At 45.9% G+C, this 18,403-nt stretch overlaps 9 protein-coding genes across 9 annotated transcripts; 5 read left to right on the top strand and 4 right to left on the bottom strand.

The window, feature by feature from the left end:
• Positions 1-620: 620 nt before the first annotated feature.
• Positions 621-2,338, top strand: LY89DRAFT_651582 (HET-domain-containing protein; the record flags this gene model as incomplete). Its single annotated transcript, XM_018212170.1, has 3 exons — positions 621-1,301; positions 1,377-1,650; positions 1,867-2,338. The coding sequence occupies 3 exons, from the start codon at positions 621-623 to the stop codon at positions 2,277-2,279; spliced, it is 1,368 nt and encodes a 455-aa protein (XP_018067742.1). The 3' UTR covers positions 2,280-2,338.
• A 409-nt stretch (positions 2,339-2,747) lies between these two features.
• Positions 2,748-3,672, bottom strand: LY89DRAFT_591225 (glutathione S-transferase-like protein; the record flags this gene model as incomplete). Its single annotated transcript, XM_018209641.1, has 5 exons — positions 2,748-3,034; positions 3,087-3,314; positions 3,362-3,417; positions 3,467-3,570; positions 3,619-3,672. The coding sequence occupies 5 exons, from the start codon at positions 3,670-3,672 to the stop codon at positions 2,748-2,750; spliced, it is 729 nt and encodes a 242-aa protein (XP_018067741.1).
• A 926-nt stretch (positions 3,673-4,598) lies between these two features.
• Positions 4,599-7,505, bottom strand: LY89DRAFT_672602 (uncharacterized protein; the record flags this gene model as incomplete). Its single annotated transcript, XM_018213290.1, has 5 exons — positions 4,599-5,179; positions 5,242-5,482; positions 5,535-5,948; positions 6,003-6,136; positions 6,263-7,505. 5 exons carry the CDS (start codon positions 7,503-7,505, stop codon positions 4,599-4,601), a joined length of 2,613 nt encoding a protein of 870 aa, XP_018067740.1.
• Positions 7,506-7,665: 160 nt separating this feature from the next.
• Positions 7,666-8,919, bottom strand: LY89DRAFT_157763 (uncharacterized protein). The gene is made up of 3 exons (XM_018205466.1): positions 8,879-8,919; positions 7,803-8,830; positions 7,666-7,723 (listed from the first exon to the last, which is right to left on the bottom strand). The coding sequence occupies exon 2, from the start codon at positions 8,538-8,540 to the stop codon at positions 7,827-7,829; it is 714 nt and encodes a 237-aa protein (XP_018067739.1). The 5' UTR covers positions 8,541-8,830; positions 8,879-8,919; the 3' UTR covers positions 7,666-7,723; positions 7,803-7,826.
• Positions 8,395-10,073, bottom strand: LY89DRAFT_157759 (uncharacterized protein). The gene is made up of 5 exons (XM_018205465.1): positions 9,977-10,073; positions 9,359-9,924; positions 8,993-9,309; positions 8,879-8,939; positions 8,395-8,830 (listed from the first exon to the last, which is right to left on the bottom strand). Coding segments are annotated over exons 1-5 (1,197 nt in total). The 5' UTR covers positions 9,978-10,073; the 3' UTR covers positions 8,395-8,578.
• A 172-nt stretch (positions 10,074-10,245) lies between these two features.
• LY89DRAFT_687518 (uncharacterized protein) lies at positions 10,246-12,104 on the top strand. Its single transcript, XM_018215516.1, has 4 exons — positions 10,246-10,305; positions 10,361-10,455; positions 10,514-11,395; positions 11,446-12,104. Exons 1-4 carry the CDS (start codon positions 10,261-10,263, stop codon positions 11,891-11,893), a joined length of 1,470 nt encoding a protein of 489 aa, XP_018067737.1. The 5' UTR covers positions 10,246-10,260; the 3' UTR covers positions 11,894-12,104.
• A 531-nt stretch (positions 12,105-12,635) lies between these two features.
• On the top strand, positions 12,636-14,159 carry LY89DRAFT_709195 (uncharacterized protein; the record flags this gene model as incomplete). Its single annotated transcript, XM_018217744.1, has 4 exons — positions 12,636-12,901; positions 12,953-13,060; positions 13,116-13,790; positions 13,862-14,159. The coding sequence occupies exons 1-4, from the start codon at positions 12,669-12,671 to the stop codon at positions 14,157-14,159; spliced, it is 1,314 nt and encodes a 437-aa protein (XP_018067736.1). The 5' UTR covers positions 12,636-12,668.
• A 555-nt stretch (positions 14,160-14,714) lies between these two features.
• LY89DRAFT_721405 (acyl-coenzyme A:6-aminopenicillanic-acid-acyltransferase) lies at positions 14,715-16,028 on the top strand (the record flags this gene model as incomplete). The annotated part of the gene is made up of 2 exons (XM_018218647.1): positions 14,715-15,681; positions 15,898-16,028. 2 exons carry the CDS (start codon positions 14,715-14,717, stop codon positions 16,026-16,028), a joined length of 1,098 nt encoding a protein of 365 aa, XP_018067735.1.
• A 492-nt stretch (positions 16,029-16,520) lies between these two features.
• Positions 16,521-17,805, top strand: LY89DRAFT_785097 (proline iminopeptidase). Its single transcript, XM_018222854.1, has 3 exons — positions 16,521-16,997; positions 17,048-17,450; positions 17,503-17,805. The coding sequence occupies exons 1-3, from the start codon at positions 16,726-16,728 to the stop codon at positions 17,689-17,691; spliced, it is 864 nt and encodes a 287-aa protein (XP_018067734.1). The 5' UTR covers positions 16,521-16,725; the 3' UTR covers positions 17,692-17,805.
• The last annotated feature ends 598 nt before the right edge of the window (positions 17,806-18,403 follow it).

The following is an 18,403-nucleotide window of genomic DNA, read 5'->3' as shown; positions in this document are numbered from 1 at the left end:
GCGTCAACCTTCGTTTCTTTCGGCCAAATTACAAGATAGACTACACAAAAACATTGTACGGTGACAGGAGAGTGCCTCTTCACTGCACCCTGACATCTGCCTAATAGTCCAGCCTCATCCCAAAGTCATGTCCAGCCTTGCCAATTACTTAACACTCTCTATTACGATCACCTTTCCCTCCCATCTATTACAGTCCAGCTTGTTTATCTACTAGGTTCTCGAGATGCTTTGCGATATCTGCCAAATGATATTCACTGGAGTGACCAGAGAACCGAATTCTCCTGGAGGAGGCTATCCAAGATATTCAGCGTTTATCACGGCTTACAGACGCCACTGTGAGACAGTTGCATCCATTCGAAAATCGGCGGAATCATGGTGTATAATCTGCACGCGACTCTGGAGGCTGTTCTTGAAGCTGTACCCCGCTTTTCGTCAAGACTCATTGGATGCTTCAGAGCTTTTTCCGACTTCTTACTCGTTCTCTTCCGAGACTAATTCGGTGATGCAAGTTTGTTTTGATGCCAGGCCTAGTGACTACTTGATGTTCAAGCTTTCTCCTTTAAGTATGTTCTACTTTACTTGCTTTACTTCAAAAAGCTCCGCTGACCATGGCGGAAGAAATGATAGCGCCCGAGATTCAGTCAGACAATACCAACTCCCAGCAAACGTTGAATATTGTGCGAAAGTGGCTGCGAAACTGTCTTGAGACTCACAAACGGTGCAATCATACAGCCGAACCAGCTTGGAGGCCGACTCGCTTGCTTGAGCTCGATAGCCCTTTTTCGGATTATGTTACTCTCAATTGTACGGGACCTGAGGCGACAATCGTTCAAACGGAGTCTTATGCAACATTGAGTCACTGTTGGGGACATGGTGATCCTCTAAAGCTGACATCCTCGTCTTTTCCACGCTTAGTCGGAGGTATACCGGTCACGGAGTTGCCAAAGACTTTTCAGGATGCAATCGTTATTGTTCGATCCTTGGGCTTGAAATGCGTATGGATCGACTCTCTCTGTATATTTCAAGATTCTAAGGACGATTGGACTTCAGAATCTTCCTCTATGGGAAAGGTTTATTCACAAGCTGTACTGAATATCGGAGCAACAGCCTCATTCGGTAGTAACGAGGGCTGCATTCGCGAGAGAAATCCTCGCTTCATACACAAAAAGGGAATTGAGACTTCTTGGTCAGACCGACTCAATGGGCGATTTCAAATTTATCTACATTCGAAATCAGCAACGCTAGATGATATCTCGTCCACTTCCCCATTGCTTCGTCGTGGTTGGGTTGTCCAAGAACATGTTCTTTGTCGCAGATTCGTACATTTTGACTTTCAACAAGTAATCTTTGAATGCAGAGAAGATTACGCATCAGAGATGTATTCTGAAGGGGCACCCAAGGATATGGCTCTGTTGACTCATCCACTTGTCAAACGAGATGAACCTTCTATTCTCACATCGAGAATATCCGACGCTAGCAGGGCAATCAAAGTTTACAAATTCTGGGCAAGCCTAGTTGAGTTCTATTCAAGGTGTAGTCTTACATTCAAAACTGACAAACTGATTGCTCTCTCTGGTATTGCCAAAATCATACAAAACGCGACTGGCGAAACATATTTCGCTGGCTTATGGGAGAGCCAGTTTCCTCAATGTTTGATGTGGAGGGCGCTGCGGAACGACGATCCTAGGCAAGCCGAGGATGCTGCTTCAATTCCATCCGCATATATAGCACCATCTTGGTCTTGGGCATCCTCCAATTGCGAGCTTTGGGTTCCATGGATGGATTTATATAACTCGCCACTAGTCCCTGTGGCGGAGGTCGTGCAAACTAAAGTGGCCCTTGCCTCATCGGACCCAACTGGCCAAGTTTTGTCAGGCTCCATCAAGCTACTTGGATTGTTGTGGACTGTGGTAATACGGCTGGTTGAATCTCTTGACCTTGAGGGTAAACTTGATATCCAGGTCAAAACCGGGGTCGTCAGAATTATGTGCCACAAGACCGCCTGCGCTTTTGATAAATATCCATTCAGTGAAATTTCAGGTAGCATTGACTTACATTTTATGCCGATAACGCACCAACCCAACGGGTCCTTCCAAGGCCTGCTACTTGTGCCTACTGGCAACTCTAGGGGCCAATTTCGACGAGTTGGCCTGTTGTACTTCAAGTGGGACGAGTGGGTGGAAGATTCGTGGGATGAAGCTATACGTGCTGAAAATCATGATTGGCTCGAATATGTGGAATTTGATGGAGTTGACAAATACACGATCACGATCATATAGCGGTGTTGGCTTTTTTGGTGTTATGTCTTGCAGGGTTTTATATTTGTAAGATTGGTTGGGAAATATTTATGACCACATCATACCTGCTACCCTGCCACCAAGTTTACACTTCTCATAACTCTGGCGACAAGCTCCTGAAATCTAAACTCATCAGCTTTAATTCTGCTTCGAGATATTAAAAGGTAGCAAAAACGAGTAGAATGTAGCTGAAGTTGAGATTCAAGTTCAGAACATGAGTTGAGCATATGTTGAAACTTGTTGATAAATATTTTGCAAGTTATAAGTACTCTCAAGTCGAGGGACGTTTGCCCATTTTATTAGTGTGATCCTGTTTGCACCATAGTGAACAATACGTGGGTCTTAAAACTTCATTAAACTTTTCTTGAGCTTTTGTTGCTGTTTATGAATAGTACTTGAGCCATGTTCCCAAGTTTCCCCATTTTCAACACAGAGCCCATACCAGATGGCCTACTTATTCTTATATTTCTCTCCCGTTCCTTTCTTCACAGCCGGTCTTTCAGCGATGCGGTCCACCCACTTCACCAAATGTGGCAACTCCTTCATTTCCTCTTCAGTATAGCCACTGAATGTGTAGTTCTTTACCCATGCCCACGTTCCAATATCAGCAATGGAATACTTCCCCTTGCCCTTTCCGGCCAAGTACTCACGCGGCTCGCCAGTATACTTGCCTGAGAGTCTGATTTCCAGAACGCCGAAGACGCGATAGGTTTCTTTGCGGAATCGCTCAATGGCAACTTTTGTCATATGTCAGGATGATCAATTGGGAAGCGAGAGAGCATGCCTTACAAGGAAGTTGCTCTGATGCGCGTTTGAAAAATCCAAGATTGCCTTGATATGGAGCACCGCTACCATGCCAGAAGAAAAGCCATTGCACAAGCTCGTTTTGATCAAGCTCGTCTGCGAATCCGAATTTGTTGTCCTTGTCGAATTTGAGCAGGTAGAGGAGTTCAGCTGATGTCTCCATTACAGGGAATGGGGGTGAGACGGTATTGTCGACGATCACCGGGATGCGGCCTATCTAGATTAACTTTGCCGTCGGGTCACCAGGGACTACGATCTACCATTTGGGTTTAGGCGCAGGAACCAGTCCTTTTTCTGCTCGTTGGTTGAGATGTTGCTGTTAATGTTAATAAAGTATCTGGTCAATGTACGTAATTGAGACGTACATCAAGGTAGTGGTCCACTCCGTCCCGTACACATCGGCCAACTCTTCTAAGAAGATCTGGACTTTCTGGCCATTGGGCGTACTCTGTGTGATGAGATGAAGGCCCTGGTAGATTGTCAGTTCTTCGCTCTAGCAATATTGGATGAGTCATACCTTCGCGTTCTTTACGTCCGCAGGGGTGTCATCTTGATAAAGCTGATTCGACATTTTGACGGGAGGCTTGGCTTTCTTGCTATCGAGAATGTTTAATAATTTGTTATTGAGAGAGAGGAAACTCAAAATGGCTTTAAAGATGTCAAGGAAGTTGGTATGATGGCGTGATTGCGTGATTGATAATGGGATTTCCCCGCACGCGTGATTAGAAATCCAGATTGCATAGGATGTCACGTGTGCGAGCAGGAAGTCGGGTCTTTTCATGTGGTGTCACCGTTTGCAGAATTGCCGCTATGGATAAAGCGATGTGCTTCGCTCAAAGCCCGGTTATACGCCTTGGCTAAAGAGAGTCGAAGTTGGAGCCGTAGTAAGTCTTGTTTGTCCAATCCGACATGACCCCACTTTACCTCACCCAAAATAATTGATTTGAATTAAAGAAGCTCCGCTCAGCTTTCCAAATGAAAACGGGTTTACTTCGTGTGAGAATGCTATGCTATTATACAATTCCGTCCAACTTTCCAGGTACCTCACATGCCTTGCATCACGTGTTTTGCTTTGTTCTACAAGTTGCTTGAGATCGACTCTGCACAGCTTATGGCCAAGGTCCTGCCAAGTCTGAAAAGTAAATATTGGATAGATCCAATAAGTGAGATCATCCTCAAGAGTAGGTTGTTATATTCCTCAACTAAGATTCTCCTCGAGTGTCGGAACTCTCAATCGAAACATGGTTGCCGTTTGAAGCAAGGATATAGTCTTGGGAGAAAAGGATGCACGCCAAGAGATAATAGTTAACAATTCAGCGAGATAGGTGGTAGTATAGAGCAGTGATATTTGTCTGGCTTTAGCTCCTCTGAGCTTGGAGGTCTCACCTGTGCTCATCCCAAGCTAGACAGCCCAGGCTGGCGATGACGCAAATCCCGACTTAGTCGCAGAGTTAGATGTTTTGTTGAATCCAAGTACTCCGCCAGGTGGAAGTGGACTTAATCCAGACGCCGTCTTAGACTCGGCAGTAGATGTTTTGGAGGGCGTTGTCTTGTAAGGGCTGAAGATAGATTGTTTCTGATCGCGCCTGTGTTGGGCAAGCGGAAAGGACTTCCGCCGACGTCTGAATATGCTTCAAATGCTCGAATAGGCTTCTTTGTTGAGCGTTTCACTGAGGAGGTAAGCTTCGTTGTCTGACCGAAGAGGATCTCAGGCGGAGAGAATGGAGGAGGTGTAGGCGGTGAAACAGGTGGAACGCATGGCGACTCGGTTTCGAGTGGACTTGGTGTCTGTGGAGTATCCATTCCCGCCTCGCTGATGCTGATCGATGATGGCGCCGTTCCCCTTTCAGTCACGCGATCCTCTTGTGTTTGAGCGACTAGCAGTGGAGAAGATACTGTCGGCAATTGTTCACAGGACGTATGTTCTCTTGGTAGACTGACGGAAGCTGCATCATTTTGGACATTGGTCGATTGTGGTCGCGGTGATGAGTCTGAACGCTCTTGTAGTTCTACCGCATGTGGAATGTGCGAGCTCCGCTTCGAAGCAGCTCCATTGTTAGAGAACAACAGGGCCGCGTCTATAGATAATCATACTGTAAGTTTCCATTACTGTCTATAGAACGGGGTCGGTCCAACGTACCTGATCGAGGCTTTCTCATATACAGCTTGAAAACACGAGCTGCATTTTTCATCACTTCGAGTTTACGTGTTATATCATCTCGTTCTAGAATTCTTTCCTCGGCTTCTGTAGCGAGACTTTTGATGGTTGCGTTATCCATTGAAAGTACAGATGTTGGGCAAAATATGTCTGGTAATCCTCGAACGATGGAAGACTGGATTGCAAGCAACGCAACGTTATCTGCAAATCGGTCAATAGCTACCTATTTCAGATGTCAGTAAGTAGTTGCTGGTGGTGTTTATGTTGATTTATACTTCATAATAGGACAGCATGATGTCAAATGCTTCCTCAGCTGCAGCAAAGTCTACTACGTCCTTCTCTCGTCCGTTGCCAGAGGTAAACAAGAATTGAGCACCTGCCGCAGTCTGCATCTTACTGCGACGTAGAAATTCAAGATCGGTCGTCATTGGCGGTTCATCGTGGATGACCAGTAGCTCATCAAGTTTTGTAAAGGCCAACTCGAGCCTCTCCACCATCTTCGGAGCGAGACAATAGCGACGAATATTCTCGGAAGTATCCTCGTTGGCCAGATACCTAAACAAGATATCCAGGAACGAATTTACGGTATCCCATACATCCTTCACATGAGCCTGCGCAAGTCTCTCCCATGGTTTGCTGTATTGTCGAAACAGCTCACCAACAAGGGTATGATCTGGTAGTCCGAGCAGCTAATGTGGGTCGTTAGCTTTTATTCAATGGGTGTCAAAGAGGGATGATCATACTTCCTGACTATTGTTGCGTTTAAGTAACGCATAAGCATCTGCGACTGCTTGCTTCCGAGTGTGGTGATTGGATTGGTCTCCATCTCTTTCACTATTTGTAATGTTCCACATCGATCCATTCTTTCGGAGAAAATCTGCAAATTCAGAGTGCTTGTTCATGATCTGTGTACGCAATCGTCGTTCTGGCTCATCGCCTCAGAAGAATTCGTGGTCATAAATGCCTCTAACAGCATCCCGGCAGATATCTCTGAAGGACTGACTCAATCCCACCAGGAACGCCCGCTGCTCTTCAGCAGCAGCTCGATTAGGGCCAAGTTGATCGAGTTCACTCTCTCTCGACAAGATAGTCAACTGGATGTCGTCCACGAGCTGGGACAAGCCGACTCTCACGTGATCAAAAAGTACCTTCTTCAAGCGGGTGCGTAGGGATGTAATGCCAACCGTGCTCATTGGCAAGCGATTGAATCTGCTCGTTTCAAAGAAGCTGGTGTCCTGAATATCTGGTATCCCTGACGGACTTTTCGGATCGGCATAATCTAGACCGCCTAACACGTGCCATCCCAACTCAAGATGGATCCGCTCATTCTTTGCCAAAGTAATCATCTGTGACGGTTCTTTGGAATCTGCCGCAATAAGTTCTGGTTGTGTAATGAGGCCGATAGTCCGCTGGCGTTTCGGATCGTGCTTGTAAGTAAGGTCGAGAATGGTCTGAAATTGAAGCTCATTTCGAGCTGATAAGACAGCTAAGACGATGCTGTTGGGATCCTGGAAATACCTCTCTATCATTTTGTACAGGTCAAGAACACTAACGCCGTGACCAAGCTGAATTTGATCTGCTGCGGAAATAAAGTTGGGTAAGTTCACAAGTGTGAGCTGTGGGTGTGAAGGCCCGCATATCTCTACTCTCAGAATGTCCGTCGAGAAAGCTGCTCCCGAAGTAGAAAGTCCCATAGCCGCTCCAGCTTTGTCGAACAACGCCACAAGATCTTCGCCCGTCTTCAGATCGTGCTCAAAGTTTTTCAGGTTATCGAGCTCGACGGGACTCCTGTGGACATTTTTGTGCGACGGAATGATCGAAATACTGTTTGCACTCTTCAAAGTCCTGCGGAAGATGAATTCGGTTGTGAATCTGGTTTCATTGGGATACGGGATGCCAGAGACGGCTTCTAAGATGGAACTCTTCCCGCTATTGTTGTATCCGCAAACGACCAATTGTGGCACGGGGACTTTATCCCGAAGTCCCTGTAACTGTAAGGAGCCGATGGCATCCAGAAGCTCATCCTGCTCCTGAGGCTGGAGCCTCTGCAGGTTAGGAAACTCAAGTGGAGTTGGAGACTTCATCGCAAGTTCGACCCCGCAGAGAAATCCAGGTAGCCGTAAAACGGTATCTCCGATTAGCAAAATGGTCGTAGCTCGGGTTAGACAAGTCTGCGGTGCAAAGTCCGGTACAAAAGTTGTTCTTTGATGGATTCTGAGGGTGCTCGCGTTTGAGGTTCCTGACATTCGAAACACTAGTCCACTTCAGAACTAGTGCGTTGCCCCTTTATCGGTTCACATGACAGACAATGCTTCACTCCAAAAGTTTAGGTACACGATGAAGAAGAATACTGTTATTCAAGGTGATAATTGTTCCGACCTTCAAGTAATCATGGATCTGTAACAGGCAAAAGAATTCGATAACGGCAGGCTCCACCTAGAACTATCACGTGATCGGATATACACTCGTACAGATCAGCTTTGCAGACAATAAATTGACAGAGCAAGGTTTTGAGGGGTGCTGCTTTAAAGCATTCAACATACTTTCTGGAAAATAATAAATACTGATTAAAAACTCGACCCTTGCTCTCCTTCAAGCAAACCAGCGAAAACTTCCTCGTAATCCATCCCCGCAAAATTCCACATCAGCGAGTCTCCATTATCAAATCCATAAATATCTGGTAGCATGGAGAAGCTGTTGTCCAGCTCGGAGTCAAGAACGAGCGAGCCGGGGGAAAATGATTGGGCACCCATTGGCAATACACCAATCTCAGAAAAGCCTGTTGGAATATATCCAGGTGCTGGAAGGAGCTCGTGTCCTACGGTTTCAATACGACCTTCTTCTGCAGGCGGTAGGTTGAGCGAGAATGGGGAAAATCGTGAAGACTGGCTAAAGGTCTCTTTCAATGCATCAAGTCCTGAACTCTCGATAATGTGTCCACTAGCCCATTGATGTAATTTCTCTGAAACTGAAAGCGAAAGAGCGCCCATAGCAGAGGCGTGCTGTGTGATATTTACCCAACGGCGTAATATCTTCTCCAAAAGAAGTGGCAGTGTCTTTAAATACCTCGTCAAGATTGAGATATCTTCTCCTTCTAGATGAGTTTGTTCTTGACGAGAAGATTCCATTGCGGTCACCATTGATACGAGTAAGCATATACCAGCTTCGACAAGACAATAGGTTGCATGCCATAGATAGAAAAGCTTGCCGAGTCGATCTATGACGCTGAGTTCCTTGATCAGGGCTATAGATGCTTTGAGAGCCTTCTTACGCATCTCCATGGTCGGATTCGGGAAGCGTGGGGAAGATCGGTTGAGTCTCAAAAGTTGAAGCTGGAGGAATAATTCATGAACTCAATTTTCTCGGAAAGGTTGACACTTTGATGAGTGATCCGATACCACTCGCTCAATCGATCATGACAGCGGGTAGACCACTCGTCATCGGTGATATTTGATAGTTCGTCGTTCCGAATCAACGAAGGATAATAGAAGACCAAAGTTATTTCGGTCTCGATTTGTCGCAGTGACCAGACATGAGCAGTATGTGATGTTTGTGGGCAGTAGTCAGGAATCTTCACAGGTCAGTCCTTTGTCTTGCTTCTGAAGATTTCAAATCTTACCTTCGCTGAAAATGCATCTGGTGGCCAAGCGAAAGGTCGACAAGTGACTGTGTGAAAGGCCCTGGCGGAGTGATTAGCAAAATGGGCAGGATTGAGACAGGAGTAGGCTCCTACGAATCAATGCTATGCGAGTTCCATAACAGTCTCCTTCGAGAGTTTAGTGTCGTAACATCCTGGTTCGTCTGATCCGAGAGAGGTAATTCGCAATGCAGGCCAAGGTTGAAGCACAATCTCGTAGATGCAGTTGCACAACTCCCGCAATCAACATCTTGTGGGTTCAAATACGCGTAGTGAGTAAGAAGTTGTAATGATATCAGTCGTTCCCAGGAATTTGACAGACCAACCTGGCTCAAATAGGCAACAGCAGTAGCCCAGAGGCCACGTGTAGCGATCGTGGCCCTTTTCTCATCTTTGACGATGAGGGTGCTAGTCTGAATGTCTTAGTTGTGTTTGTATCGTCCCAGAAAGATGGGGACAAACACTAATAGCCAATGCAATGTGAACACAATACATATCAAAATCAGAGGGATTTGCATTGTTATAAGCCCTCTCACAGGCTTCGTACAGCTCTGACTCATCAATTGCTGGATATTGTGGGCGATATATCTCGCAGTAGTGTTTCAACATGGTCTCAACCACATGACGAGGAATTGTGGAGATGGTGATAGCGTCTGACAAAGACTCTTTCGGTCTCTCGAGCTTATTGTTGTCCCAGGCTTGGCTGTTGAGATATGGAACAGGAGATGCGGACAGAAAATACGATGAAGTGAGTGGAATGACGTTTTCTTGCTTTCGCAATTTCCCTGCTGGCTCAAGAGTGGCTACCGCAACGGAGGTAGTCAATCTCTCCACTGTCACGTTTACCAGATCCGAGATGTCAGTGCTTTGGGTCTTGATCTGGCGGAGCTCAATTTCCAAACGAGCCACCTGCTCCTCGAGGTACGAAACAATACTTCGCGGTTTCTCGGTCTTGTGAATGGAATCAAATCCCAAGCATGTTCTTTCGCTATGGAGCATTCTCCGCAAGTTGGGTACTGGAAATCGCACTAGTTAAGCTGTCAGTAACTTGCATCTCCTAGCAATCAGCGCTGTCTTTACTCGTATTTTCCTTTTGCGACACCTTGCACAAGCTTTGCTATGCCTACGTTTTTTCAAATGTCTTGGTGCACTACTCATACTGGGCATTGAGTTGTAATAGATATACGTTTGATCATGCGCATTGGAGAGGAATGGGAGTTTGTGTAGTATACCTACTAGTCGTTTCACATCATCGCCACCAGCTTACAAATACTGCTCCCCGCAGAGTGGGGTCGATCATTAGAATTAACCCTCGTACAGCTCGTACTTCCCATATTCTTAACCATACGGACTCAGTACGCGTGATGAGTTCGCAGGTCTGTAGCAGGTGCCGCAAGAGAAAGATAAGAGTGAGCTCTTGGCTGTTTGGGCTTCACGTGACGTATGCTAACAGGTCAATTCCAGTGTGATTTACAGTTGCCGGCCTGCAGGAATTGTCGACTCGCGGACGCAGAGTGTCTCTTTTGGGAAGAAGCTCTTGGTAAGGAAATACCGTGCAGGTTCGAAATAGTCTTTCCGAGCTTTTACGTCCGTTGCTGACATAGAACTTACAACTAGTTATGTTCACTCTCTTCAGCAGAGGGTCGCAAGTCTCCAGCTTGAAATCAAGAATGCTACGGATAAAGCGCCAGCCACATCAACGAGTTTAAGGGGGAGAGACAACCTTATCTCGGCACACGCCCCTGAGCAAGGGTATCATTCAAATGTTGTTGGTTATAACGATGTTCCATCTCCCTCTCGGACAAGCTATCTCGGCCCAGGAAGCTCGGCTCGGCTGTTAGAGCGCCTTACAAAGAGCGCTGTTCAATGGCATTCCGTGAACAATATACAGCTTCCAAAAAATCTTCTGCCAGACGAGGCATCTGTGATGATAAGATCTCAGCAATTACAAGGATTGTGGCCCGTTGACATGACTCATGATCAAAGAGCAGAGCTTCATTCTCTGGTACCTCCTTCTACCCAACGAGCGATAATTGAAAACTACTTGGATAAAGTATCACCAGAATACTCCCTGTTCTCGGATGAAGCAGATTCGAAGTTGCTGGCGTACGAGAACCCTCTGAGATGGAGTAGCTCAAATCCAACTTCTCCAAGCGCATTCGCGATAGCCATTGTCTTTGCTATCTCGACAGCACTCATCAGCCGAGACTTAGATTCCAATCTTGCAGCGATCTCAAAGCGTTTTAGAGAAAAAGTGCAGATAATCTCTCAAAGGACTGCCTCTAGTGGAGACCGGATAGAAACGGCAAAAGAGACTTGCGCCGCATTGTGCGCCTTGGCTATTTGCGAGTTAATCAATCCAGTTTCCAATCAGCTTTGGGACTTGCTTGGGAGAGCTGTCTCAACTATGGAACACCTACGTGAAGGTTATCGATTAAGAGGCTTGAGTTTGGATCGCGAGTTCCTAGAACTAGAGCTCTCGTTGCTCAAATTGGAAAGGTGATCTTCCATATCTTTCACTTATTTTCCGATCTAATATCCTGTCATAGCTTTGCAACACTACATTTCCGACGTCCTTCTCAATTTTGCGAGATGCGTCTAAAGACCATAATTGGAAACCTTGATGGGCACAAACAACTTCTCGAGGAACTAAATATTCTACCCTACCTACATGCTATAGCCCAGAAGCTCAGGGATGTACCTGACCCATCGGAGCGACTTCTGGAAGAGCTTGTTCCTCTCCCTTTGAGAATTTACTCAACAACATCCGATATTAGTATAGCTTTAGCAACAGTATACACTGCTTTGCATCCACTTTTCACCGCTTCGGAGACCTTCTGGAACAGGATATTTGATGATGCTCTACCGGGGCTGTTACAATTAATAGCGTACTCTTCACTTACCATCATTGATCATGTTGGTCGGCTCAATGCAAACAATAAGGTTCTAAGTGTTTGGATGACAGCTGAGCGAGTTCTTGAATTTGGCGCAATCTGAGCAGCTTTCCTCATAAGCCGACACTGCGCGACTTCAAATAGAGGAAATTCCTTTTCGGGCATGTCACCACGGGTAGCAATGGGTCCTATAATCAAGGTCTCCACCCTACTAGTATCTTTCTCAGCTCGGTGGAAGGGAGGCTCTGCATATGTGGATGCATGGAACTCTGTTGTAGATTTGCTTTGGAATATGCTGTAAAATCAAGTACGGCCTTGCAATTAACATTTTTTTCGTATTGGTCGTCCCCCCCCCCCCTAAGAAGGAGTGGTGGACTATCCAAAGAACCTTGCAACACGGAGGAGAGCGAGCCTGTCGTTGCTGCAATAGTCTGAGACGTCTCTTATTGCCGACGGACGAGAGCGAAACTATGCTGATTATTTTCGGCGATCATGCACTGGGAATTTGTAATCAGGCTCTCGCTTAGCGGAGCGAGTTTCAGTGGAGAAAAGGGGGGAGGATCTGCAATCTTCCGTAGCGATCCCCGACCACGGAGTTCAGCGCCGGTAAATCAGCGCCATTCGAAAGCTCTCATTGGATTGGTCTTCGTAGATAATATGAAGAGCAAATGATATACTTACTGTGACTACAAAAGTGAGCATAATTACGTAAGCAATTGAAGCTCGTAAGATGCATGCTTTCCCGCAGCCCACTAGCTCCACTATTTCTTGAAGCCTAAAAGATTGTTTACTAATGCACAAAAGAGCTTTATTCTCCTGCTCTCCTTTAGACCAAAATGTTATTGACTCTTTGATCCATAGCCACCAGCGCAGCGAACATGGCAGCTCCGTATACAGTTCACACCTCAACATTATTCGACCCCAAAAAGAAAGACTTCGGGTCTGATGTTTCAATAACTGTCGATCCAGTGTCAGGCCTCATCTCAGAAATCAACCAAAGAAAACTAGGATCTCTAGAAGATATTCCTGAAGGTGATGTCGATTTGCGTGGTAAAATTGTCATGCCAGGCTTTGTCGATGCACACAGCCACATTTTCCTCCATTCTTATGAGTAGGTTATATTCTTGTATGCATATCGAGCTACCGAATCTGATGCAAATAGCGAACGTCCCTCATTGAACCAGAAACGCGATGAAAGTGTTGTTGAGCGAATAGTACGAGCAGTCAACCACTGCCGCACATCTTTGCTTTCGGGATACACGACCTACCGGTAAGCATGCACTGACTCTAAGAAACGATTCTGTGGCAATACTGACGGTTTCGAGTGATCTGGGATCTGAATCAATGCAGGAGTCAGATGCACATATAAGAGACTGTATCAATCGGGGTCTCATGCCAGGACCTCGCCAATTCGTGGCCACTCGCGCTCTCTCAAGCACAGGCTCATACGAACCTCGCTCTGAGAACCAAGCCAACGGAGTGTGTGTCCCTCTTAGAGGTGAACCGGTCGATGGAGTTGATGAGGTAAGGACAGCGGTGAGACGCCGCATTAGAGTTGGTGCGGACATCATCAAATTCTTCGCAGATTATCGGCGGCGAATCATGCGCTATCCGCCTGCCCAGCAACATCCCTATATTCACAGTGTCACACACCATCCCGCAAATCCAAATCCTGATGTTATTGTCTTTGCTCAGGAGGAGATGGATATGCTCGTCAAAGAGGCTAAACTGGCCGGAGCGCCAGTAGCTTGTCATGCAGGGACACTTGAAGGGGCTTTGATGGCCGTCAGAGCTGGCGTTGATACCATCGAACATGCGTACTACGGTAATCAGGAGCTTTTCGAACTCATGGTTGAGAAAAAATGTCTCCTGGTCCCAACTCTCGCTGTGTGCGAGCGAGTGTATAGTAGTCGCATTGATGAACTCAAGGCACAGACAAAGCTCGCTTATGATTTAGGTGTTCGTTTCGCATGTGGTGGAGATACTGGCACATATCCACAGTAGGACTTGCACCCTTGTAGACTGCTACATACCAATGCAGGTGTGTTAATGAATGCTAAATTCTTCCTAGTGGTCAAGGAGTTCGAGAGATGGAACTTATGATTGAAGCAGGCCTGCCTTTAGAGTTTGTTCTCGAATCATGCACAATTGGCGGGTGGGAAGCTTGTGGCAAAGATCTTTGCGGAATGCGATTTGGTTGGTTTGAGAAGGGATTGAGAGCAGATATCATTGCCCTACAGGCCGACCCCCGCAAGAACACATTTGCATTGAGGAAAGTCGAATTCGTCATGAAAGATGGCATAATATGGAAACAGAATGGAAAAGGTGTAGGGCTTCATGAAGATGATCACAGATGGGACAGTATTTGATTGTTCGAAATGGAATCTACAGAATTGCATCTCATGCACGGCGTACTCTATTAACGGCAACCCGGTGATCATTAGAGTCGTGTTCTTTTGAGCTTTAAAAGTCAGGAAGTATTATTGATGCTAAAAAACAAATAATGAACATGGACTAATTTCAACTGTCACCTTCAAATAACACTTTCATGGCCTTCCTGAGATTACCCAGAAATAGGTCTGGCGTCTGAATATCTGAATCCATCCAAGTTACCATCATGGAACGTATTAGAACTATGGTTTCAAAGACAAATTCAACGTTACTATCTTACTGACTCACGAGACATGTGAAATTTGGAACAATATGAAGACGACGGATTTGAGCGAAAATCACCTAGATCTGTCGGGAATAACGTAGATGACAAATTGACATCCAATTCCACACTGTTGAAAAGAAAGGGGTTCATATTCATCCAAATACATCAGATCGAGATTGAGAAAAGGAGCACACGAATTCATTCATCCGTCGATAGGTACACAAATCATTAGATGCAAGACAGCATAGCCATAAGCTCCAATTCCAGAATGGATCACCCTTTCGTTACATCAGTCTACTGCACCGGAACATCATACGAGATCAGTTACACACACGGCAGCACCGTTGCAAAAGAACTCCATTGCAACATCACAACATACACTACCTTCTTCCAGGAGACTGCACAAATCACTTGGGAAAAGGCACGAGAAAGGGCAGCAACACAATTTGTGCCATCATTGGAAAATAACTATCCTCAGATTCTGGAAGAAATGCAGGGTATGGCAGATGGGGCCGGCGGTGGTCTTACTCGAGATGACATTCTCACTCTCAATGTTCGAAGTGAGATCGCCCTGACGAATTATGCTGATGGATGCACGAGCATTAGTCAAAAGGGCGAAGAAGGAGCCATTTTCCTAGCACAGAACTGGGATTGGTTGGAGGAGCTCAAGAAAGGGATGGTTTTCCTCCACATCAAGCCTGCAGGGTCAGATATTGAGTTCAAATTTCTGTCAGAGGCTGGGATTGTGGGTAAGTTTGGAATGAACAGTGCAGGCTTTGGCTTCTGCATGAACGCAATCCGCTCTGGCGCTTTCGACAAAACTAAGTTCCCTGTACACGTCATGTCTCGGCGTCTTCTTCAATTTGCGACAAGCTTCGACAGCGCCATCGCAATTATTGATAAGTTTAGGGTTGCAAGCACGATTAACTATATGTTTGCGGATAAGAGTGGAAAGCATGCGGACATCGAATGTGCTCCTCGTGGAAACACTCTTATCAATCCTCTCAACGGATATGTAGCCCATACAAACCATCTTTATGGGCATGGTCGACCATTGGGGCTGACTGATCATCCTGCGGCAAACTCTATGTCGCGGTTGGCACGAATACAGGAGCTCACTGAAATAGATAGGAACATGAAAATGCCAACAACTTTTGAGTCACTTCGAAAGAGGTTGTCGGATAAGGAGAACACTCCATTTTCGATCTGCAGAGATAGACCACCTGGAGCCGTAGGTATGGAGCGTATGATAACATTGAGCACCATTATGATGGAGTTGAAAAGTTGCAGTGGTAGAGTTTTGATAGGCAGGCCTTGGTATGTCTGAATCAGCCCTTCTTTTGTATTTTCTATGTGAGCCAAGCTCTTCATGAGATGTCAGTTCCTCAGATTTCGGATCTCGGTCTCAGCCCTTAGTATCAGGTTGGATGTGTATACTAATTTATCAATAGTGATGATCTGCCAATGGTGTATTGGTCATTTGGGATCAGAGCGTAGAAAGAAGACGTTCAACGAACTGCACGCGGGCGAATTTGGCGTTTTCTTGCAGAAAAAGCCCGTGTTGCATCACAATTCAAGCTGAAGTTTTTACCCCAAAATAGTACATTTCGTCCATTATCATTTTTCTGTGAGCTACAATCACGCATTGCAAAATCTGGCAATTAGCCGCAAGAGAAACATGTGATTCAGGGAAAGTGCCTCGAATTCGTTGCATAGTCCAGTTGTTCACTACTACAGCTCTGCTCGTACTTCTTTTGGCGATTAAGACATTACTAAACCTTTGGCGTTACGGATTCTTTTCTGAAACAAGAATTGCCCAACAAAGATTCAAACGAAACATCTTGCACCATCTAGTAAGTAAAGATGGCCAGCTTTACGCTCAGTTCCGCAACATCAATCACTGATTTAACCGAGCTTATAAATTTTTGAAAGCGTTCGGACGAGAGCGAAATTCAATAGCCCCGCTGCGGATAACCCCGTGCATTGCGCAATCCATGTGAGCCTATTGGATAGCAACTAACGTCTCGCTTCATTCTTGAGGAGTCAAAGACACTCACAAATGTATTTCCCATCACCAGATCTAGATATGAGGCGTGTAAAATTGCGGTGGATTTGTCAGCTTAATAATTGAAACTGTGAAGCTCGAAAGGTAAGAATGTGGCCCAATTTCTCCTCATACTCATATATCTGTTCAAAAACCAGAATAGCCGTTACAAACTATCTTTCATTCATCGCCATCTCGCAGAGTAATCTGAAAGTCAAAGTCAAGGCAATCAAAAATGGCAGGAATCCAGACTTCCACTGTTCAAATGGACGATGGAGTCCATCTGCATGTCAAACTAATGGGAAATGATGAAAAAAGACCGAAACCACTCCTCATCGCAGTCCATGCCGCTCCGGGCCTCGTTACGCTAGCAGAACCCGAAGCTGCTTTTGCCTTCCTTTCGGATAACTTCCGAGTCCTAGTATTTGATGGTCGAGGAAGTGGTGAGTCCGATATCACGGGATCATACACTCATGATCGCTGGATCAGGGATATTGACAACTTGAGGTAGCTAGAAACCTTCAACTCTCTTCTCTGTACTTAGCTAAGATATGCAGGCGCTGGGCAGGGGCAGAAAAGTTTGTTCTTGCAGGACACTCCTACGGAGGTACGATCTGCCTCGACTATGCCGTTCGACACGGTGACAGATTATCCGGCTTGATACTTCGAAACACTTGGACACACGGAATCCAATTGATGATGACGGCACTAGCAGCTGTTTTGACAGATCCGAGGCTCAAGGTTGATGTTGCACGTCAACTCAGAGTGTGGACAGGTGCTTTGCGAGACGATCGTGACTACGAGGAAGCAATGCCGGAGATCTTGCCAATTTACTCTCCACCGGGGGATAGTTCGAGCCAAATGCTGCAATTTGCAGCATACCACTCAGCCACGCAGAATTTTGCTTTCAACCATAACATGCCACGCTTCGATGTACGACATCAACTTAAGGATATCAAGGTGAGCTAAAGACCATACAGACATTTGAAACCTGTTCTTAATTACATTCCAGGTTCCTACGTTGGTCATTGTTGGACGTCATGACCTCATTACACCGGTGGTATTCAGTGAAGAGATAGCAAGGAGTATTCCAGATTCAAGTTTGGCAATCTTCGAGCATTCAGGGCATAACCCAGCTGGCGACGAGTCACAGAAGTTCCAAAAGACAGTATTAGAGTTTTTAACAACTTCAGTTCTGTAATTGGTGAAGTATGATAACGACTGAAGCTCAACCTCGGCACAGGGGACAGAGGGCATATAGCACCAAAACTTGTTCGGGCACTTGCCGGTCTTTCTCAATGTAAACCTTTTAAAGAAAAGCGAAGTCAATCTTAAACTTCCATGCTCGGCGAAGCTCACAGAACATTACAATTGTTCCTCTTTGAAAAAGAGGATGGACACCTGGCGATCAATATTCCTTGTTCCTTGGTAAACATGACAATTGATATTATTCTTTTTGGTGGGTAAGTGGTGGGCAGTGCTTTTTTTCTCTTGAGGCTTCTAGTAGTGTTCGGTGTCATGTAGAGGTGAATGGATCATTACTCGAGATCCAGAGTAAAGCGAGATCTCCTCACGTGCACAGGTGCAGTAGAAGAACCTGTGCTTTCAAGCGAAGAAGGGCTATCTGCAGCGTTCTCGATGGACAGGCAGTGCTAGCTTGTCCGACAAGGACTGTCCGTCTAGACTGGTGATGATTCTGGCTTTTAGATAACCGTCATCTAGGGTAATTATGGTTATCACCTCCAAATAACTGCTAATGTCCGACTACACGGCTAACATCAGCGGGTAGAAGCTGGCCCTAAGGATCAGGGACATTTGGGGAGGTCAGGGTACTTTAGATAAGGTTCCGGAGCCTGAAATCCCTAAAATATACAAGGCCTGAGGTGGGCGTGACAAGAGCCTGAAGTCTGAGG

Source organism: Mollisia scopiformis (genome assembly GCF_001500285.1).
Source record: "Mollisia scopiformis unplaced genomic scaffold LY89scaffold_19, whole genome shotgun sequence".
NCBI lineage: Eukaryota > Fungi > Ascomycota > Leotiomycetes > Helotiales > Mollisiaceae > Mollisia > Mollisia scopiformis.
The sequence above is the reverse complement of the archived record's forward strand: the minus strand, read 5'-3'. Positions and strand labels throughout refer to the sequence as shown.